This window comes from Anser brachyrhynchus (genome assembly GCF_964034855.1).
Source record: "Anser brachyrhynchus genome assembly, chromosome: 2".
Classification (NCBI taxonomy): Eukaryota; Metazoa; Chordata; class Aves; order Anseriformes; family Anatidae; genus Anser; species Anser brachyrhynchus.
The window spans coordinates 59,493,192-59,512,864 of NC_137695.1; the positions used below are offsets into that span (position 1 = coordinate 59,493,192).

At 44.6% G+C, this 19,673-nt stretch overlaps 1 protein-coding gene across 6 annotated transcripts in view; it reads left to right on the forward strand.

Annotated features, from left to right (window-relative positions):
- The window catches only part of COA1 (cytochrome c oxidase assembly factor 1), a 52,707-nt gene extending 35,232 nt beyond the window's left edge, over positions 1-17,475 (forward strand). For all 6 annotated transcript variants that reach the window (XM_080578368.1, XM_080578364.1, XM_080578366.1 and 3 more), the window contains exons 2-5: positions 9,273-9,376; positions 12,242-12,393; positions 14,341-14,417; positions 17,149-17,475. In XM_080578368.1, the coding sequence (XP_080434494.1) occupies positions 9,283-9,376; positions 12,242-12,393; positions 14,341-14,417; positions 17,149-17,245 (420 nt within the window). In that variant the 5' untranslated portion in view covers positions 9,273-9,282 and the 3' untranslated portion in view covers positions 17,246-17,475. The remainder of the gene's footprint in view (positions 1-9,272; positions 9,377-12,241; positions 12,394-14,340; positions 14,418-17,148) is intronic.
- Positions 17,476-19,673: the final 2,198 nt, after the last annotated feature.

Sequence of the window (19,673 nt, forward strand, 5' to 3'; positions counted from 1 at the left end):
TTCTCTTTTCTAATGGATCACAGCACACCTGTGTGTTACATGTGTGCCATATTTGTCAAATTTCATTACATTTAGCCCTTGGTAATCTAGCATGTGATGAGCAAATGTTTAAAACACTGCCAAAAAAGTATCTGAAAAAAAAAAGTAGCAATGAGTATTGCTATTTATTGTAGCAATAATTTATGAGGAAATAATGAATGTTGTTAGCAGTCCTCTTTGAAAGCTACCAGTGAGGGCGTGTCTTAAAAGTGCCAGAAAGCAGCCTAATTTTCAAAGATCCCAGCACTTTTAGGAAACAACAGGCCTGTATAGATATTGGCTGTTTTAAAAGGGTGGTTTGTGCTTTTGTCCAGTTCCCAGACTGTAACACCTCATTGCTGGGCCAAGCCCTATGTTCTAGCTCTGTAGAAGAAGCTTGTCTCCATATCCCTAAAAGTAGGTTTGCTATGGGAAACAGCCCTGACATTTTGCGGAACGTGTCTAGACTGGTGTGTTTTAGCCTAAAAGAGAGGATGGTGCAGGCACAGCCTCGGTCACTAGAAACCAAGTGCTCAACCTGGCACAGGCTTCCTGTGAAGCCATTCCCGGTACTTCTGCCACAGCTCTGCAAAATGAAAAATCTCTGTCTTCCCTATAGAAGGACCTGAGATGTAGTGAATAAAATGAAGACATCATTTGAACCATTAAAAAGAGAGACATTTTCCCCTCATTTTTTTTCCCCGCATGTGTTCAGAGGAGGAAAATATGGATTGCAGTCAGCTGTTCTCTCTAATTCCTCTTGACTCATTTTTGGAAGAGAAGCTGATTCACTCCCAACTGATTTGTGAACATCCAGCATACCTTTTTATTTTTCCAGAGGTGGATGGATAAATCAAAATCTATTCCTTAGATCAAGTTAGAGGTCTGACACCAGATGTTATGTGTGCCAGGCTCCACCACTTCTTTTACCCTTTTGCTCTCTCCATCTTTATTTCACATAGCTCTGTATGCAAGTTAACAAGCTAGGTCTGTCTGAATGGACACCTTTAAGTACCACAGTTTTTTTTTCTTTCTTTCTTTTTAATGGTTCCCATCATAGCTCTTTTTTTTTTTTTTTTTTTTTTTTTGTCTCAGAACAGAGTGTTTTTAGGTCAGAATCCCCATTGGTCTTCTGCTGTTTCTGGCGTTCAACACTTATTAAAATGTCATGAGTATTTGAGGTTATTTTTTTCCCAGATCTTAATTTGCGTTAACAGATTTAGCTGATACTGAACCAGTTCTACTCATATGGGCAAGGACCAACTTCTGGAAATGATCCAGGTGTCCAAGATGTTCGAAAGTAATTAGTTTTTCTCAAAGCCTTAGGCTTTAAGTGTTGATCTGATGTATTTCAAAGGGACTTGACTTTCAGAAGAAGGATAGGGTCAGCATTTTCTGAAGGAGAGGCCCTTTGGGTAGAGTGTAAAGATGAGCACTTGAAATAAACATACCACTTCTGAGAATCTAGGGAAATTTGGGATAGCGTTTTATTTAATTTTGGTTTTCAGTAGGAAGTATGAATAAAAGCAAGGTGTTTGTCATATGCAAAAATATGTATTGCTATAATACTGCGTAATAAAAAGCATTATATCAACAATATGTTTGGCCTTAAGACGAAGGTAGCTGTTTGAATCCTTAGTCACTCTATTGATTGCTTTCACTTATGTTGTTAATTTTTAAAGGCTTCGTAAATCGGGCTTCATGCTGATCACAGCAGACTGGATCACATCTTTCCTCCCCTTCATTTAAGGAAGCAGGCACATTACAAGGGAACAAGCATCATATGATTTACACTGTGTTCCTGCCTGAAACATTTTTTTCCTGTGACAATCTCCCTTGGCATTTGGTTCCTTTAGGTCACTGTCTACTGCACGCCTATTTATTGCATGCATGTGGATCGTATTATTGAAGTTAGTAAGACTACAGACAGACGTAAACCTTATCAGGAGTGGAGTTAGGGACTGTAAATATCTGGGCAGTGACTAACTTCTAATGTAGCCATGTACAGGTCCTAGCCCAGTGACATCTGGAGTACTGCTAGGGAATTTTGTGACAACTTCCTTTTCATTTTACATGGTAAAATACGATCTTTCTTCCAGGAAAGTTATTGCAGACTCCTTGTATTTGGATGTTTTTATCCATCTCAGAATTTGTGAGAAAGCAAGATGAGTTACAGCTAGGTAGGTTGGTCTTTCAGCTTTGGGAACTTGCTAGTGTCTTTGGCATAATTAATGTACTGGACATAAAAATGGCCATAGACTGGCATGAGAACTAAGTAGTTGCCACCGCATACAAGGCATTGCAAGCTCTTTGATCTTTCCATGAAAAATGGTTTGGTACTCTCCACTGATCTCTTACCTTGCAGGTTCAGTGAACCTATTCGAGGAAACTATGTACAGAAAATATACATCACAATATGAAAAGCTCTCTGGCTTGACAGTCCACTTCTGCTAAGCCTCTCTTAAGCACAGCGTATTATTCCTGAGACAGTCTAAAGGATGTATTTGCTGTTTCTTTATGAGATTTTTTTTGTTTTAATGTGGCCCTTTGGAAGCTGTGCTGTGATGCAGGCTGTGGGGAGGTGCTGGTACAGAGTGGAGCAATCCTTTTGAACGTTGGATTGCAGCTCTGGTGACCTCACTCCCAGTGGCAGGGAAGCAAAGAAGCTGTCCTATAGTTTTCTCAGGAAAAAAACACTCACTGTTAAAAGCATAAACACCATCTTTTTTTCCCTCTCCTTTGGATGCAGGTTTTTCATTTACCCTACTTAGGAGTTCTTACTCTTAAAACCTTTGCAATTCACCTTTAAAATACAAAGGTGAACATTCACACCTTCCTCCCACCTAGAGTATCCAATTACAGAAACGTACAATTAGGGATGTTAATGACAGATTATTAGGCATTAACCTATAATGCTGTGCTCTAATAACAGCAAAAATGGGTCACACTGTAGGTATAATTATCTTGCTTCTCCAATAACATGCCCTAGTCATGCCCCTTTTCTGTGATATCCCTTGTCTTTCAGCAGAAAGCATAAGCAGCTGTATTTGTCTTTGAGGATGCTCTGGTAAGGGTTGCTGAACTGGCTGGCACATAAGCCTAGCCTTCGAAAATTCTTAAGAAACTATGATGTAGCATCATTGCAACTTGGGAGAAAAGCAGAAATGGTTTTGGCATCTGCCTCCATTATCTATGGTTAGGAAGACAGAATACAATTTCATAGAGGGGATACTTAAGAAACTGGGCTGCAGCATCATTGTAGCTTGGGAGAAAAGCAAAAAGGATTCAGTCACCTGACTTCGTTATCATAGTTAGGAAGATGGAAACAATTTCACAGAGGGATAAGCTGAGTGATGGCAGGAGAAGGCTCCTCGGATCAACAGGAATGATAGTACTGCTGTTTCTGCCTGCACAGCACTGGGTGGTGCAATAGTCTGCAGGGGAAGAGAACAAGTAGAGGACTGAAGCTAGGCAGATAGGAGGAAAAGAAGTGTAGTGCAGGGGAACCATCTGAATGAGACTGTAGCACATGGGGAAGTAGATTGTGCCAGTGGAGTACAGAAGATATATAAGTACATTAAAATGTGCAAGTGGGAGTGCACAAGAGAGGAGAAAAAGGAAATGAAACTAAAATATCTATAGGCACCATGTTAGGCTTTGTAATAACTGAACAAGCCACCTGCATTGTAGTGTGTGGCCCCAGGAGATGTGATACAACTGAAAGAAAAGGTGGCTGCTTGGAGTCCTTCCTTAATCACTCTATTGACCACTTTCACTTTCCTTGTTAATTAGGTAGCAGCGAATGCAGAAGAATAAACTTAGCACATCTCTCTGGCTTGCCAGTAATATTCTTCATACATACTGTTGTCCTTTCAAAGCATTTTAACCAGGATAAGTTGCATCTTTCTAGGAAACAGTCCACCTGGAGACCCCTGAGGGCACCATTTCAAATCTGGCCGATAGGGATGTTTTACCTCCCTAAGTATCAAAATATGCCTTTTTTTGTGCAGCTGGAGAAGAACAAATGAGAAAAAAAGCATTACAACTACTTTCGGTTTGACTCTGAATTAAGCAAATTTCTTTTCTACAGGTTGCTGAGCTTTTGATGAAGGCAGATAGTATATGCAGTCTTCAGCATTTCTGAACATGCTGGAAGGGGGCACAACTTGTGTTGTTATTTCTTGTAAATGTGGTAACTAGTATGTTGAGACTATTTCCTTGAAAAAGGGGAAAATAACACACTGAAATGGCTATCCTGTCAAAATAGCTTCTGCTGTACTTACCTCTCTTTGGTGACAGTACCAATGATGCAGGTATTTTCTAGACAGTAAATGTCAACAAGCTGTCTCTAAAATTTTGTCCTGGCATGTTCTTAGTGTAGAAATTGGCTCAGACCCAGATGCCTTATGGATCTGGGGAGATCAATGGATGGGTTGTATTTATCCATCTGAGCTAGCCAAATAGCAAGAATGTGAGATGCAAGCGTGTGCTTGTGTGTGTTTTCCCTGACATTACCCTCACTTCCTGTGACTGCTGTGACTACCTGGGTGGTTTTCACAAAAGCTGAAGCTGAGGCCGACTCAATTCCCACCAGCCTCAGTTGCAGAGGGGTTTTTGGAGGCTCCAAGGGCAATAGTTCCAGCCTTGAATTTAGATGCTCAGGTCCAAGCTTAGGCCACTTGATAAGTTTTAATGTAATTTAATGATAGTCTTTTGCCACACATATTTAGCATATCAAGCTGACACCTCAGGACTGCAGTGGTTTAGTGGTTTAAAGGCTCCAGTTGCATGTATTAGTGGCCTGTCAGTGTATTGTCTTGGCCAGGAAGGTAGTCAGTGGCCCAAACTGAGGTAACCGGCAGTGATCACAGTAAGCTTGCATAGGTCAAGTAGCTTCTCTCTGAATTCACAGCAATATTATTGTTTACTGTTTGGACTGTGATAGCACCTAGAAGCCAGAGGTGCTGGTGGTGCCAGGAGGAGGAGGAGGTGCCTTTCCCAAAGAACCTGCAGCCCCAGCTTCCCCACTCCAGTCAGAGGCAAGTCAAATGAATGGTTGTAGCTTTGTGAAAATGCTCTTAGCTTCACTGCTCCCCTGCCTTTGGTGGAGGTGCCTGAGACCAACCTCTAGCACCAGTGGAAAAATAATGACCTACATGAATTGCAGAGACCAGAACAGAAGATCTGAATTTACTGAAATTAGGGAGAATCTCTTAAGTCCAGCCTATTTTTAGAAGATCCTCTATGGAGAAAACAAAGTCTAATTAAAAACAGACTTTATTGTTGCAGTAACCCACCATTTCACATGTAACCCTGGGAGTCTTCCACCTCTCTGGGTTTGTTAAATCTCATTGTTAACTCTCTGCATCCTGCTTAACTTCAAAGTCATATCTGAATATTACCTTTTCCACCAGATCTTACTATTTTTAAGGCATGAAATGAACATTGCCCTTATTAGGCAGTTCTGCTCCTTAATACTTATTTTTAGAGAATGTCACTTAAAATGATTTAATGTCTCTTCTTTTGGTAACTGTAGGCTTGGTGTTTTTACATGTGCTAATCTCCACTTAATCTTGAAGAGCATGAGGGAAAAGATCTTTTCGCAGAACAGTGTAGTTTGGAAATTGTGCTTTTTTAATTACCAGTTGTGAAGAAATATGCTTTTCCACAAGTTGACTTGCATACTTTTTAGTGGTATAACAGGTTCTGAGGAGAGATCTCTGTCACAGATAGCAATTTGAGCCTCCCTCATTAGGATGCAATTGCATATTGTATTTATAAGAGTCCCCTAAATGCATTGTCTTACAATTACTCCCTTTGTGGCAAATGAAGTCTAGGGTTTTTTTTTTTCCTTTCTCTTTAATACCCTCTGTGCTTTGCAAGCTGTAAGTAATTTTCAGAAAGTCTCGGGACACGAGGCAAGTCTCTCAGCACGTCTCAGCTTCCCTTCTCTAACGTGCCACCTCTGTGGCATTTCAGCCATGCAGCCGATGGGAGCAACAAGCAGTCGGCCAGAGGGCAGGGATCCTAATGATGAATCCTCACAGGCAACAATTCCATACTATGTTTTGGTCTTCCACAGGGTGACACCATTAGTATCTCCTGTGTCGTCACCCAAAAGTCATCAGCAGCTGCATGCTGAGGATGTTCAAGGATTTGAACACAACACTCGGACATCTGTCCCACGAGGGACCGTGATGGTAATGAAATGGAATGGCAGCCCCCTGTGAGGGACCCACCAGGCTCCAAGGGCACCTGTGTCCTTGCTTTTGGAAGCTAGCAGGCAATCATGGGATTAAAGAGAAGGTTTACAAGGTCTTCGGAGACTTGTTAAAATGCATAGCTCTCTGACCCTTCTCCTACAACGTGCTGCCCTAGGACTAGGTCAGGAGAAGAGCTGAGAAACGAGTGGGAGGAGAGTGTAGAAGGCTAGCCTGGAGATGGGTAAGCCTGGCTGGTTGGCTTCCCGGCGTGACAGAAAGCAAGCAATGGAGGTATTCTCCCTGCTAGAGCAGCAAGGACCTCTGCAGAGCTGGTGCGGATAGGTGACTAATGCCTTCCAGGCGCTGGGTGACTCAGGCGCCCCAGTCCCAGCCCCAGTCCTCCGCAGCCCTGCCTCGCTGGGGCTTGCGACGGGCGATGGCTGTGGGCAGGGGAGGCACGCAGGGCAGCAGCGCCTGCCAGCCTTGACATTTCTCGGCTGCCAGACCACATTCCTGGATGGCACCATCTTGACATGCCATCCTCGGGGCACCTGCAGCCGTTGACCCTCTCGCAACACCGTGGTTTGTGCCTGTGCGGGCTGGGGCCTGGTGGACCGGGATGCAGCGCGAGTAGAGGCGGCGGTGAGAACCGGCACGAGCACGTGGTTGCGTGGCAAGAAGTTCCTCTTCCGTTCCATCTTGCTTGTTCGGGTGCAGCCAGACCGTGAGACTGAACAAACCTCAAACCTGCTGACAGCAAATTGCAGATTCTCTGATTTCAGCCCTTTGTTAGGCAGGTCCCTTCAGCCTCGGTCAAAACCTCCTTGCTGGTGCAAGAGCTCCAGGTCCTTCCACTTCTACTCAGCAAACAGTTGGCAGCACCCCCTGGGCCCAGACATTTGTGTTCAATTACCTTGAATTTCATCACAGAAAGCAAATTTTGCCTGGCAGTTTCAGGCCGCAACTTTGAAAGGGGCAAAACAAATGCCTCGGGTCACAGCCTGTTATATCTGATCAGCTCTCCAGATTTACGACCTTTTTTCCTGTTATGTGGTGTTGGCATCGGGCATGTTCCTCGCTTTATTCTGCGTCCAGCAGAACAATCAGCGTAACAGGCTGCTGAGAACAACAGTGGTCAGCACACCAAGCTGGGTATGTCCTGCTCCTTGCAGGACACATCTTACAGGAAACTCAGATATTAATCAGACTGTGCAGTTTGAGGGGGAAAAAAAATGCTGTAAATTGCGATCGAAGGAAAGTTGAAAACACAAGCCAGCAGGCAAAAAGCTCTTGATGTCCTTGTGAGTTGACTGTCGCCATTTCTCTGTAAAAACACACTATTACTTCCTCTGCTGCAACTTCTCACACTGCTCAAGTTCCTCAGGGGAAGTGAAGAAGAAAACCCAGCAGAGAAGCAGATCAGGAGGGACATAGATGATGCGGTTGTGCAAGTGGTATGACTTGGGGATTTCAGGCGTAAAACAGCCATAACATTCATGTATTATCTGGGTTGCTATCAGTGCTAGCTATCAACAAATTTTCAGTAAAATAAGCTGTAAACATGAACATTAAGACCTCTTAAAACCCAGTGAACTAGTTAAAAATAAAAGCCTTCCAATAAGAAATAACATGCCTTACAATTGAATGCTAGTGCCCATCAGTCAGTAGATGAAGCTTATTACTGGGTTATAATCTTGTTTTCCCTCCAGCTAGAGCATGCAAAAGCTGGTGTATGGGCATCTCAGCAGAGGCAAGCTGAGGGAGGTTGCCAGTATCACACCGACCCAGCACCTGACATTCTCCTCTCCACCCTCTCTAAACTGTGGTTGTCAGCTGAGCCATACCTGACTAATGCATACCTGAGGGATGCTAGAGGTGATTTTCACAACAGGACTCAAATGGCCTTGCCTAGGTCATATTTCCGTAACTGGTTTTGTGCTTCAGTTTGCTGAGCAGCTCTCACTAAGCATAACACTTAACGTCCCACGCCGTGGCAGCAGGACTTAGGTGTGAAGCCTTTGGGCTTAGAAATCCCCACGGCTTTCCCCACGTACTCAGATGTCTATGTTCCTGCATCAGAAAGGGCAGGCTTTAGTTAATCTTTCGATTGTTTAAATCGCTGTTAAGGCTATTCCTTCCTGTCATCCCAGCTGGCAGGGAAGCACGAGCATGAGCTGATGCTCAGACACTTGGTCAAGCCCTATCCTGCCCCAGCCAGGCCTGAAGCAACGTGCTGCTCTCCTGTGACAACTTCACTCAGCTCTTACCGCCCTGCTGTGGGCAGGAGCATTAGATCAGGCTCGTTAGGCTTTATGGTCTCACTTTACCCAAACCATGGAAGACTGGTAGATTGACTTTCTTGGAGGTATTCCTCGCTCTGCTGTGCCCTTCATTCAGATGCTGTGACTGGGGCTCATGAAAAGGGCAGGCTGGTGGCAAGCAGGGGGGTGCAGGAAGGAAGAAAAATAGGCCTGCAAGAACCTTCCTGTTTACCCCATGGCTTAGGAAAAAAAAAAAAAGAACAGAAAAGAAAAAGCAGAATACACGCACCCTAGCTACATTATCTTCACTGGCATAGGGCTAGCTTGGCCTGGCAGCTTAAGACTTGAGGCCAAATTTGCCCCTGCCACAAGCGTGTTTACTTTAGAAGAGTTTACTCGAGAGAGAAATCTGGCCCCTCAAGTCTGAATACTTGCACTGTGCTAGCGAGCGTGCATGGGAAGCGTGAGAACAATGCGCCGGGTCTCTGGCTCCCCGCCACACTGGGGAGGTCATTTTCTTCTCGGCAATTAGTGAAGTGGTGGCATCGCTAAAAGGAGTGAATAAACACATTCAGCCCTGCTCGGTCCCCGCTTTGCTCTGTTCTCACCGTGATTCCTTCTGGGTGTGCTGTGGGGCCCCTGTGAGAGCGAGCCCGGTCGCTGTGTGCAGCACTTTCATTCAGGCCCGCTTGGCTGGGCGGTCGGAAGGGGCTTTTGGAAGAGAGAAGGGGGGGAAATAACCCTTTAGTTTGCTTCTTTTACAACAAATGTCTGTTCTTTTTCTTTTCAGGGGGGAAAAGATGCCAGCTTCTCTAAGAAAACTGCGGCAAATGGCTATTTTTATGGGAGTGTTCAGCGGTGGGGGATGTGTGGTGATGTATAATCTTATGCAAAGTAAGTCTTGGTGCTGTTAGCAACCTTATTTCTCCTCTGCCCCTTTCATTTGCTTTTGTGTAGTGGGAAAAATAGCAGTGTGTAAGGTCTGAAAAGCACATGAAGTTAAGGGGAGTGTGGCTGAAACTTCTGGGTTCTGCCTCTGCTTTATTTAATCCCAGGGCTGATTCTCTTTCTAAAGCGCTGCTGCAGCCACTTCCAAAGGTGGGTGTTACACAGAGGGCAGACTGCTGTGGTCACTAGAATTTCTGGGAGGTTTCTTGGGGGCTAAGGTGAAACGAAAGCTGAGGCAGTAATGTACGTTTCATTCCTTATTGAGATTTTACAACTGGGCAGGAAAGAGAGAACTACTTAAAGGAGGGTCTGTGAGAATGTCCTCAAGTCTAGCAGTTTTTATCAGTAAATCTTGTGGTGCTGGCCCATAAACACAACAACCTGTGAGGTGCTGAAGATTTTATTAATTTCTCCTGAAGACTATGACCTTAACCGTGATCAACATTAAGAAGAGAAAGGAGAGAAAAGCTAGGCAGCTAACATTGCTGTTCACAGACAGACCTAACAGCCACACGTCTTTGGCTGAGAATTCAAATTGTTAGTTCGAGTGATAGAATTATTTTTAAAATTATTTCTAGATATTTAGCATCAGAAAAGAAATAGGATTTGCCTATCTGGAGGTCCTACAGGCTTCTTGACCCTATCCCTCTCCCTTGCTGGTACTACCACATGATATTGCTTTTACCTACCCTTATATCAGAGGATGCTGCCAGAAATGTGTAGCCAAGCCTGTTCCTCAAGCCCTGAGATAAGTTGTGAAACCTCCCCTTCATTTTACACGTATTAATAACAAATCAGACAAGGCTGGAAAGCAGGCTTTAATTTTAGTCAGCTCGTGCCCTCGAGCTCAGGAGTATATGACAGATATATGATCCTCTTATGCTTTAAAATATTGAATCTGGCTTTAACAAGGACATTAGCATTTTTTAATTTTCAGCTTCAGCATTGCTATCTGGAAATCTCTGAAAAAACCTCTCCCCTGTGCTGCTGAAAGTAAAACAGCTCGTTGCCTGCATCACTGAGCCATGTAATCAAATGGCTCAACATGGTGGCTACTTCTTGGTTTGCTGCAGTAGTGATGGCCCCTGAGCATGTCTGTGATTACTCAGTGACAGGCCAACTGGGCTGTTGAAAGGACACTTTCTACTGGTGGGTATGTCATTCTGTAACCTCCAAAAGACAGGGAAGCCAAACTGGGAACCTTCCTCCCTTTGTCCACACTTGGGGCCATCCCAGTTCCTTCTGCCTAGTGTACTGAACTGGCTCTGAGGGAGCAAGCAGTTACCATAGCGGTGGGAGCAGGGGGAAGAGGGGTGCTTCCCTCCCCTTCCTTCAGGCTGAAATAGTTTGCATGCACGTGTTCTCTTTGAAAGCTTGTACAAACATTCAGGTAATCATATTTCTACTCTCTGTCTTCGCCTCCACTCCCTCCCTTACGGGAGCAGTCTCCCTGGCCAACCCCAGCATGCTTTCGGCTTTCCTGCTGCAAACAGGCTGACAAACAGATCGGTTGGGCCTTTTGCATTTGCTACTCGAGGTGAGATGCTGCTGGAATGCCTGAGCTAGGGGCACTGGGAAACTCAAACCATTTTCCCCTCCAACCTGGAGGCTAAGTACAACGTACTTTTGACACGGGATGGGTGGCTGCTTGCCACTGTCAGTAGACATGAAAGGGTCAGCATGCTGGGGCCCCGTTTGCTCCTGAGGATGGCCCAAGAGGACAAGAGGGCCTGGCCAATGCAGGCTGCAGGCCAGCAGAGCTCTTTCTGTGCCAACTAGGTGCTGTCTGCTTGCAGGGGATGCCTCTAGTTAGGGAGAGTGGGCAGTATCCCTCAGCCTCATGCTCCGAGAGTAATACCAACTGGCAAAAGACCAGGAAACAACCATACACCTTATTTTAAACTCTTTGGAAGGCAAGAACAAAGTTACCAAAGTAGGATTTTAATACGTGCACACCCTTAGCTTGACACTGTCCTTCTTGATGTCAGCAGAATGAAGTTAGGCTGGCATGAAGCATGTCTAGAAATCTCATCTGGCAAGCCATAAGATGTTTTTAGCCAAATCTCCACCTCCATAGGAAGGTCGGCACGTTTCCAGCCTCACAGTTCTGCATTGTGCAGTGGTCACCAATGGACAGCATTTCCTAGCTGTACAGAGCAGCCAGGCACTGATAAATAGCAATTTACCACAATTGTCCTCCATACACTGCGGCATACAGTCTGCTGTGCTATTGTTGCTGGTTGACCATTAAATTTAATGGCACTTCCTTGTGCCTCCGTTTTAATATATCCTTCAGGAGAGTCACAGCCTCATGACTGCCACTTGAAAAGCTATATCAAAACCACAGCAAGAGCTTCACAGCAACAGCAGCTGTTGCTGTCCCACATCAGTGTCTGTGGAATAAATATTCTCTATTCTTATTTTCTGTACCTCCTTTAAGAAGATTGAGTCACATTCAGAACATTTGCAAATATTCATCCTTATGCCTCTTTTCCTTCTTTTTTTTCCCTCTTTTACAAAATATCCAAACATACGGGCTCTCAGTCATAAGCTGAACTGTACATCAGTATGGAACAGGCTATATGCAGAGCCCTTTTCACTTAAATGTACTGAGTAATGTTGCAGCTCAACACTGCTTCTTTGACACAAGGGCTCATTTCCTCCTTTAGCCAGATTTCTCCTAACAAGTAGTTTTGAACTGTTTTTCAGGGAGAGTGTAGGGGTCTAGAGGAAGTATCTTTTTTTAAAAAAAAAATATATCTTTAGATATTAAGTAGACAGTCTCCTCATTATCCTGTTTCTCTTATCTAGAAGGTTTTGCCAGGACCCAGTATTATCAGCAGGGTTTGGAGCAACTCAACAAAAGTCCTGCTGCCCTGGAAGCCCTGGGTGCTCCCCCTCTAAAGGTTCACAACATCCGACTGACAGATGGGAGTAACCGTGTGGACACAGAAAGAGCACAGGTAATGCTGGGGAGATTGTGTCACAGCTTCCTGGGGTGTCAGCACAGGTGAAAAGAGATCAACACTAGGGTTTTCAGCAGGTCACAAGTGACCTGGGAGCAGAAGCCCCACGGCAAGGCAGTAGGATGGGATACCAGTTGATTTGGAGAAGGAACAGACTTCCAGGCATAAATCTGTTGCTCTAACAAGAACTAGAAACAGCAAGAATGGCATCTGCATTTTGTGCTGTATGGGCGCATCACAGAACGATAGAGGACCTTCCAAGTTAGTGAATCCCCCTCCTACTGTAAGCCACAAAACAATTTTCAGAAGCATATCAAGCTCCAGCTTTAAAATAGCTGTTGCCTCCCTTCCCCCCAGGTATGTTCCATGTTAGTTTTTAAAGCTTTGTTCAGGAGAGGGTTTTACAGCCACTCACGAGGTGTGCTGTGGAGCTACAGCACAAATGGCGTGTTTTTTAAAGCACCAGTAAGTCTTTGCCATGGAGGAGGACTGCCTGGCATGGGGCTGAGCACTCACATTACATAGTCGCCAGAGAATGCAGCACTGGGTGCTGACTGTTGCACAAGGCTGACTTGCATCACCCCAGGGTTGGGCTGAGGCAAACCTCACAAATACAAGTCAACTTCCTCTCTGGGTCTGGCTGACTGAAAAGGACTTTACATCTGTGTTTTTACCCAGAGACTTAAAGTCCTTAAGAACAGGACTGTCTGTTCTTCCTTGTTTTTGCTAGTGACCCAGGACATCCTTAGAGATCTCTTCAGGCAACTCGCTGAGGGATTGTGTCACTTTTGAATCATTTTGTTCCTTATGATTATTCTATTTTTGAGACCTAGGGACTAGACAAGGACAGTAAAGAATGTGCCAGATATTGCAGGTGAAGGAGCGGGGGCTGTCAGGGCAAGAAAACCAACCTTTAACCAACTCACATAAAATTGCAGTTCCCATCTTACTCCAGCCAGGTTTCACCTACGTAATACCCTAGGCCAAAATGTTTCCCAGGTTTTAGAGATTTTACCAGGCAACTTACCTTAGGCCAAAAATATGGGAAAAATGCACAACCTCGTGTGCTGATTGAAGAAAAAGAAGAGAACTTTTCCCACTAATATTTTCCTATGTCACCTTTTAAGAATGATAGTCGCTTGAGTGACTCAGAGTGAAATCAAAACCCTGCCTTCTGCCAGACCTCACCCCAGACGTAAGCCACCAACTTTCTTTTCCACTTTTTCATGCTCTCAGTCACAGTGAGCATTCGTGTTTTCATGAAATAAACTAGTTAATCATCATAGAGAAATTTAGCTACTCCACAACATTCCTACCTCCTACCTACTGGTCCCGTTTGAGAACTCCTGGCATTTTCCATTTGTGGCTCCAGTACAACCAGCAAGCACTACACCTGAAACATTTCTTTTATTCAAATATTAGAGTGAGCGCAGTTAGCTAAGACCTGCAGCACTGAGCACAGCTTTGTTTATTAACTACCCTGAACGGTAGAATTTGTGGCACTGACAAAATAATTGAATGTCTTATTACCTTGATGCATCTTAATGGGCTGACTGATCTGTAGATAGTCAATCTACGGGCTTGTTATGGTTATGGGAAGCTCGAGCATAATGCAGGTCACCTCTGGATCACTATGCATTCTGGTGAGGAAAGGTGTTTGCTCATAAATATTTCAGAGAGTGAGTGGTTTTCCCTGGGGGCTGCAGCTGTAACACAGTGCATTCTTTCAGCAGAGATTAATGTATGGCAGAACAGGCATACTTGTATAGCCATGAACATGTTAGCCATTAGAGAAGCTTAGTGAAACTTTTGAAATACGTTTAAAAAACAAAATGAGAGTTTAAGTTAAAAGGGAGGTAGGTTGCTGCTCTGACTGTAAAAGGAGTAAATTTCCATTTCAGTAACACGCTTCATTGAATCTCTAACATACTTTTACATCTGCAGATAAAGTTACCCGTATCTGGAACAAAATCAGCGGGGTACCTCTACATTGACTCAGAAATGGACCACTCCCGTCAATGGTGTGTACTGGGGGAAGTACTGGGAGAAATATAGAGATGCGGAGACAGAAGTGGTAGGAGAAAACAGTGGACCAGGATAATTGGTTTAGTCATTGTGTTGCTGAGATCATGCATGCAAAGGAAGAGGAAATTCATGTCTGAAGATCTTGTGAAAGGTTGTTACCATCATTACGACAAAAATGTAAATTAGTTGAGAAACAGATTGAATACATCCCTATGAATACAAGTGTAAGAACAACATGAGCCATTCATTTGGGTGAAATGTGTTCTACAAACTATAACTCAGTATACAGATAGATACTGTGAGCCAAGGTAGCATCTTGTTCCCTCTCACCCCTCCTCCCCAAGGAGATGTTGAGGCAGTTGAGTGGCGGGCCCAGCTTTATTATTAGGTATTGCACTAGGGGAGTTATCTTGCATGTTATATCAGAGCATATCAAGGTAAGCTAAAAAATCATGCAGTTTTTTCCAAATTATGTAATAAATATGGTCCTTATAGTTAAAAAGAAGTGCTAGAACAGATATGTTGCAGTAGAAGCATGCTCTGACTCCACATCACATAGCAGTATTACATTTTTGTAGTACTGAAGCCTGAAAATCTCCCTTTTCAAGGTGAAACAGATTTCTAGAACTGAGTATTACTACAGGAATTCAAAGTTCATCTTCCACAGCAAAAGAAGAAATTTTATTAGATGAAAATCTCCTCACATGCATTTATTCTTCGAGTTTGTTAGACACTTCTGATAGCTGTATTTAGAAATCCAGAGCTGCAACATTTTTGCTCAGTTCCCACAAGCCATATGGTATTGTTGTCTTTTCATAATTAGATAAGCACAACTTACTGGATTTCTGTTCAGAATAACTATGGGAAGCAAGGTTTAAAAGCATGGGAGGAAGACACTATACTGGGACTTCAGAGATTTGGGGCCAGACCTCCTTCCTAGTTACCAAAGATACCCCCAGAGGTCCTCGGGCATCTTTTGTGCCCACCTGTGCTTTTCTGGGGATCTGCACCCTGACAAGCTCACTCCTCACTATCCCCTCCTCACAGATGGAAGGAAATAGCAGTTCCTCCCTATTTCACAGAGCTAATGTGAGGATAATTGAAGGATAATTGAAGATTGAAAGATGTTACAGTATATAACTATATAGATGTATATGTACATCTAATGTATATAGAATACAGTAGTAGGCGAAACGCGTACGGATCTATCAGTGTTTTATATTAAAGCGAGCTCTTTGCACATTTCCACCTGCAAGTTGAAAAAAAGAAAAGAATGCATTTTCTGCAAAGTGATTTGTGGCAGACAAATCTGTCAAACGCAACTGTCACAGCTTACGTATGGGGCCTACACACAGATCTGCTTGGGGCTTGACAGTACTTTGTGTCCTTGCACCTGGCTGGGAATTAAAAGCAAAATCATTTGTTCTTGTCTGCTCCACAAAGAAGAGTTCCTGAAATCCCTGGGAGGAATAGCAAATGTCTAAGTGGGCCATGCTCCTGTGGTCCTGCGCAGCAGGCGCACAGGCATTTGCAGCGGAGACCCAAGAGGCAATGTCAAATGGCGTGAAATGACACTGGGAGGCGAGCTCCAAAGCCACTTAAATGCTTTAGACTATGAGTGGACAGTCTGTCCGTCAGTTTTTTTAATTTTATTTTATTTTTTAAAAAGCCAACTGAAAAAAAGAAAAATGAGCTGGTTTGAACCTGGAAGAAGGAGCATTCGCTCAGAGGCAGGCAGTGCAGGGACATGGAGGGTGCAGAGCTCCCTGCCCAGAGGCGACAGAGGCCCAGGGGCTGGTGGACAGACCGCAAGCGAGGCACCAGTCCTGACAAGTGCCACTTGCAGGCTTCTGCCCTGAAGTGAGCAGAGAAGATCCGAGACCCCAGGCTATGCCGACGGGAGCAGCTTCTGCAAGCCCTGTGCTTGCTGACCGTCAGCAAGCGAGGTAGTTATTCTTTGTGGGTCAGATCAAGCCAGAGGGCTGGCAAGCGAAGAGCCTTGCTGTAGATTCATCGCACAGAGGTGCAGGAGTCTAATTACCTAATTGTATGTACTCAGCACTGACTCCAGTAAGAGCAGAGCTGGGTGCCTGCCAGGAGCTTTAAAAATCCTATCGTAGTGTGCTGAAATAATAGTCCTTCCCAGCTGGAGAACCAGCACGAGCTGGCTCACAGAAGTGGTTTTGGAGCAGAGCTTTGAGGAAGCAAAAGACTCCCCCTCTGCATCCAACAAACGCAGTTTTTCTTCTCCTTTGAGTAACCACTACCGTACCCTGTCAGTTTTTCAGCAACCACATTGAGCGATCACACAGTGTTCAAACTCTCCCAAGCTAGGATAATTCCTTAGCAACACAGCCTGGCTCCAAGGCTGGAGAGGAGCGAAGCAAGGAATGCACCGACAGGATGAAGAGGAAGAAAGGCGTGGGGTCGGCAGGGAGAGAGGAATGACCTAGCTAAAAATAGCTGCCAGGATTTTATTCAGGTTGCAACAAATAGGAGCACGTATCCCAGAGCTTTAAATCTGGGCTGTGCTACTCCATTAGGGAAAAAAGCTTTCAGAAACTGGCACTTGCAAATAAAGCTTTAAAATAATTAAGAGAATATTTTTCTTAAGAGCAATGAACGCATGGAATGATTTGTTTCTCCATGCCAGCTGTTTTTACATCAATATTACTGCTAGATTAAAAGTGATTGAAGCTAGTTAAAAGCTCTTTTGGTTTGTGTCAGCTGGTGCCTTCAGGATGTCACCTTGAAACTCCGGGATGGGCAGAATATTTCACTCTACCATTCCCCTGTGAAAAGCATCAGTGTGCAAGGAGGCTAATGGTCCAAGGCAGCTGCTTCTCCACCTCCTACTGAACCGAAGGAGCCATTAATTGATTGCATCATGCTGTGTACAGGGATGCACGCCGGTGTTGCAGAGGACAATGTCACTGAAGTGGATGCTCCGAAGACAGTTTTGTCTCCAACATTGACCTGTGTTATTAATGTCATGATTGTGTGTTCAGCAAAAGCCTCAAATAAAGATATTGCAGCAAGAGTTGCTGTTCCAAAGGCCGTGTGTTGTGTCCTGTGTATGCTGGTATTATGAATTTGAAAGAAACAAACTGCCAGGAAACGGGGCTTTTCTTACAATTACAGACCTAAATCTGGACGTGGGGGTTGCTCTATCATGGCTAGAGGACTTAGCTTCTCAAAGTGATTCCCTCACTGCTTCTGTTTCCCAGCAAGGTATTACCTAAAGCAGAAGGGAGGAGCAGCCAAGGGGAAGCTCGGGCCGCATCCCCCTCCACTGCTAACAAACAAGTCCCGTATCGGGCAGATTTGCACCATCGGTTGTCATTAAAAAGCTCTTGAGATAGTAAAGGCCACTGACCATAACTTCGGCATTCCAGGAAGAGGCTCACTACACGACCTGCTGATGCTGAAGATTACTCGGAATAAGCCACTGTCTCATATCAGCACTGTCAAAGACAAGCTGGGGAGAGCACATTGGCTCTCCCATTTAGGGAGGAAAGCACTCAGGAGGTGCAGAACGGGTAGAATACTGCCACGGTACAGTCAGACTACCACAAGAGATTCTGATTTTGCCTTGATTTTCCCACTACAGCAGCTCAGCCAGCAGAAGTAAAGAAGTGCTCAACACCAGAAGCAAGTTAGGGAATATGCAAAAACAAAACAAAATAAAAACACACTACTAATTCCTTTGACTTGCAAAGGCTAAGGCATGGCCTGAGAAGGTGAAGAGACACGAGTAGTTGGCCTGCTTTAATTCCTTGAAATAGCATGCAAGCCATTGAAAATATCCAGAAAGAAAGAAAGAGTATTTTGCATTACTGTAACAGAGCAGCTTAATCAAGATGCAGCTGGTGAAAATCTAGAGCTAACACCACTCAATTCCATTTTTTTTTCCTCCTCTCCTTTTCTTCTTGATGTTCAAATTTTACTGCTAGAGAGCCACCAAAGGCACAGGCAATGCAAAGCTTTTCAGGAGTACTGATTATTAGTGAAGGGAGAGATAGAAGAAATAATCATTAAAAGACCAGCAAGCATTGTCCTGATCAGCAATGACCCAGCAAACTGGACAATGTGGCTTCTGCAGAAGTATGAAGAGCAAATGCCAAAGCAAATGGCAGGCTGGACTAAAGGACCACAGCAAAACATCTCGGTGATGAACTGTTCTAGAAGGAAAAAGAAAAAAACACACAGGATTTAGTTTGGGGGTTACAAGTGACTGCCCAGGATGAACACCACCTGCGAGACTTGATCCAACCTGTATGAATGCCCAGCACACCAGGGAAAGGATTAGGATGAATCAAGGAGAGACAGCGTGTCCCAGCTTTAAGATGAAATCACTGCCATATGCTTTCACAAAACAAAACAAACAAAACACAGAGCACACGATCCGAAAATGTTCGCCTCACACTGCTGCAGCCCATGCAGCAAGAAATCCACCCAGAGATCTCCTGGCGCCTCAGAGCTTGGGCAACTCTGGCTTTTGGTCAACTGCTGAAGACGTTTGGGGGGGGAATCAAGCAGATGACAAAAGCCAAAACAAGCACTTTATGTCCATCAGTTACCACTTCCCTAGCTGCTGCTTTGACTCTTTACTAATCCCCAAAGCAGCTGCAGCTGTTGAGAGCAGCCCCTGCCCAGTCAGTCTGTCCCTGTGCTGCCAGTACCTGGGGCATGCTGCTGTTCACCTTCTTTTTGTCCCCGCTACGTGCTTACTACGCCTGGTGCTTGCAGTGTCTGTGGGCGTACAGATGTCCAGGCACACGCAGTGCCCCTGCTTTGGCTTCACAAATCGCTGCGCCACGATTACACCGCCGGGCCTGGCTCTAACCTCTGGTTATCCCAGGCCTGAGGGAAATATTCCCACACAAACCTTACTAGCAAAACTGGAAATTTTATTACCTTGCTTTGGGGAAGTGGAGTTTCCAAACAGATTGTGTCTTCTGTGTTTCCTCCGGAGACCTAGCACAGCACCCTTTTAACTGCAGACACTCCTAACCAATCCATCCTGGCCATCCTAACCAATCTGTGGGTTCATCAAAGCAATGAGGACACGCAGTACCATTGCGTTCTGCCATTTTTTCCTCCAACTCCAGTCTTTAAACCTGGAGAAGGAAGAAAGGGATGGGTGGGGCTGGAAGCCAACAAATGAGGGGAGTGGGACAAGAGGAAAGTCACATTAAAACCCCTGCACTTGTTTTATGGCCTATCATCAGCAAACACAGCATTTCTTACCT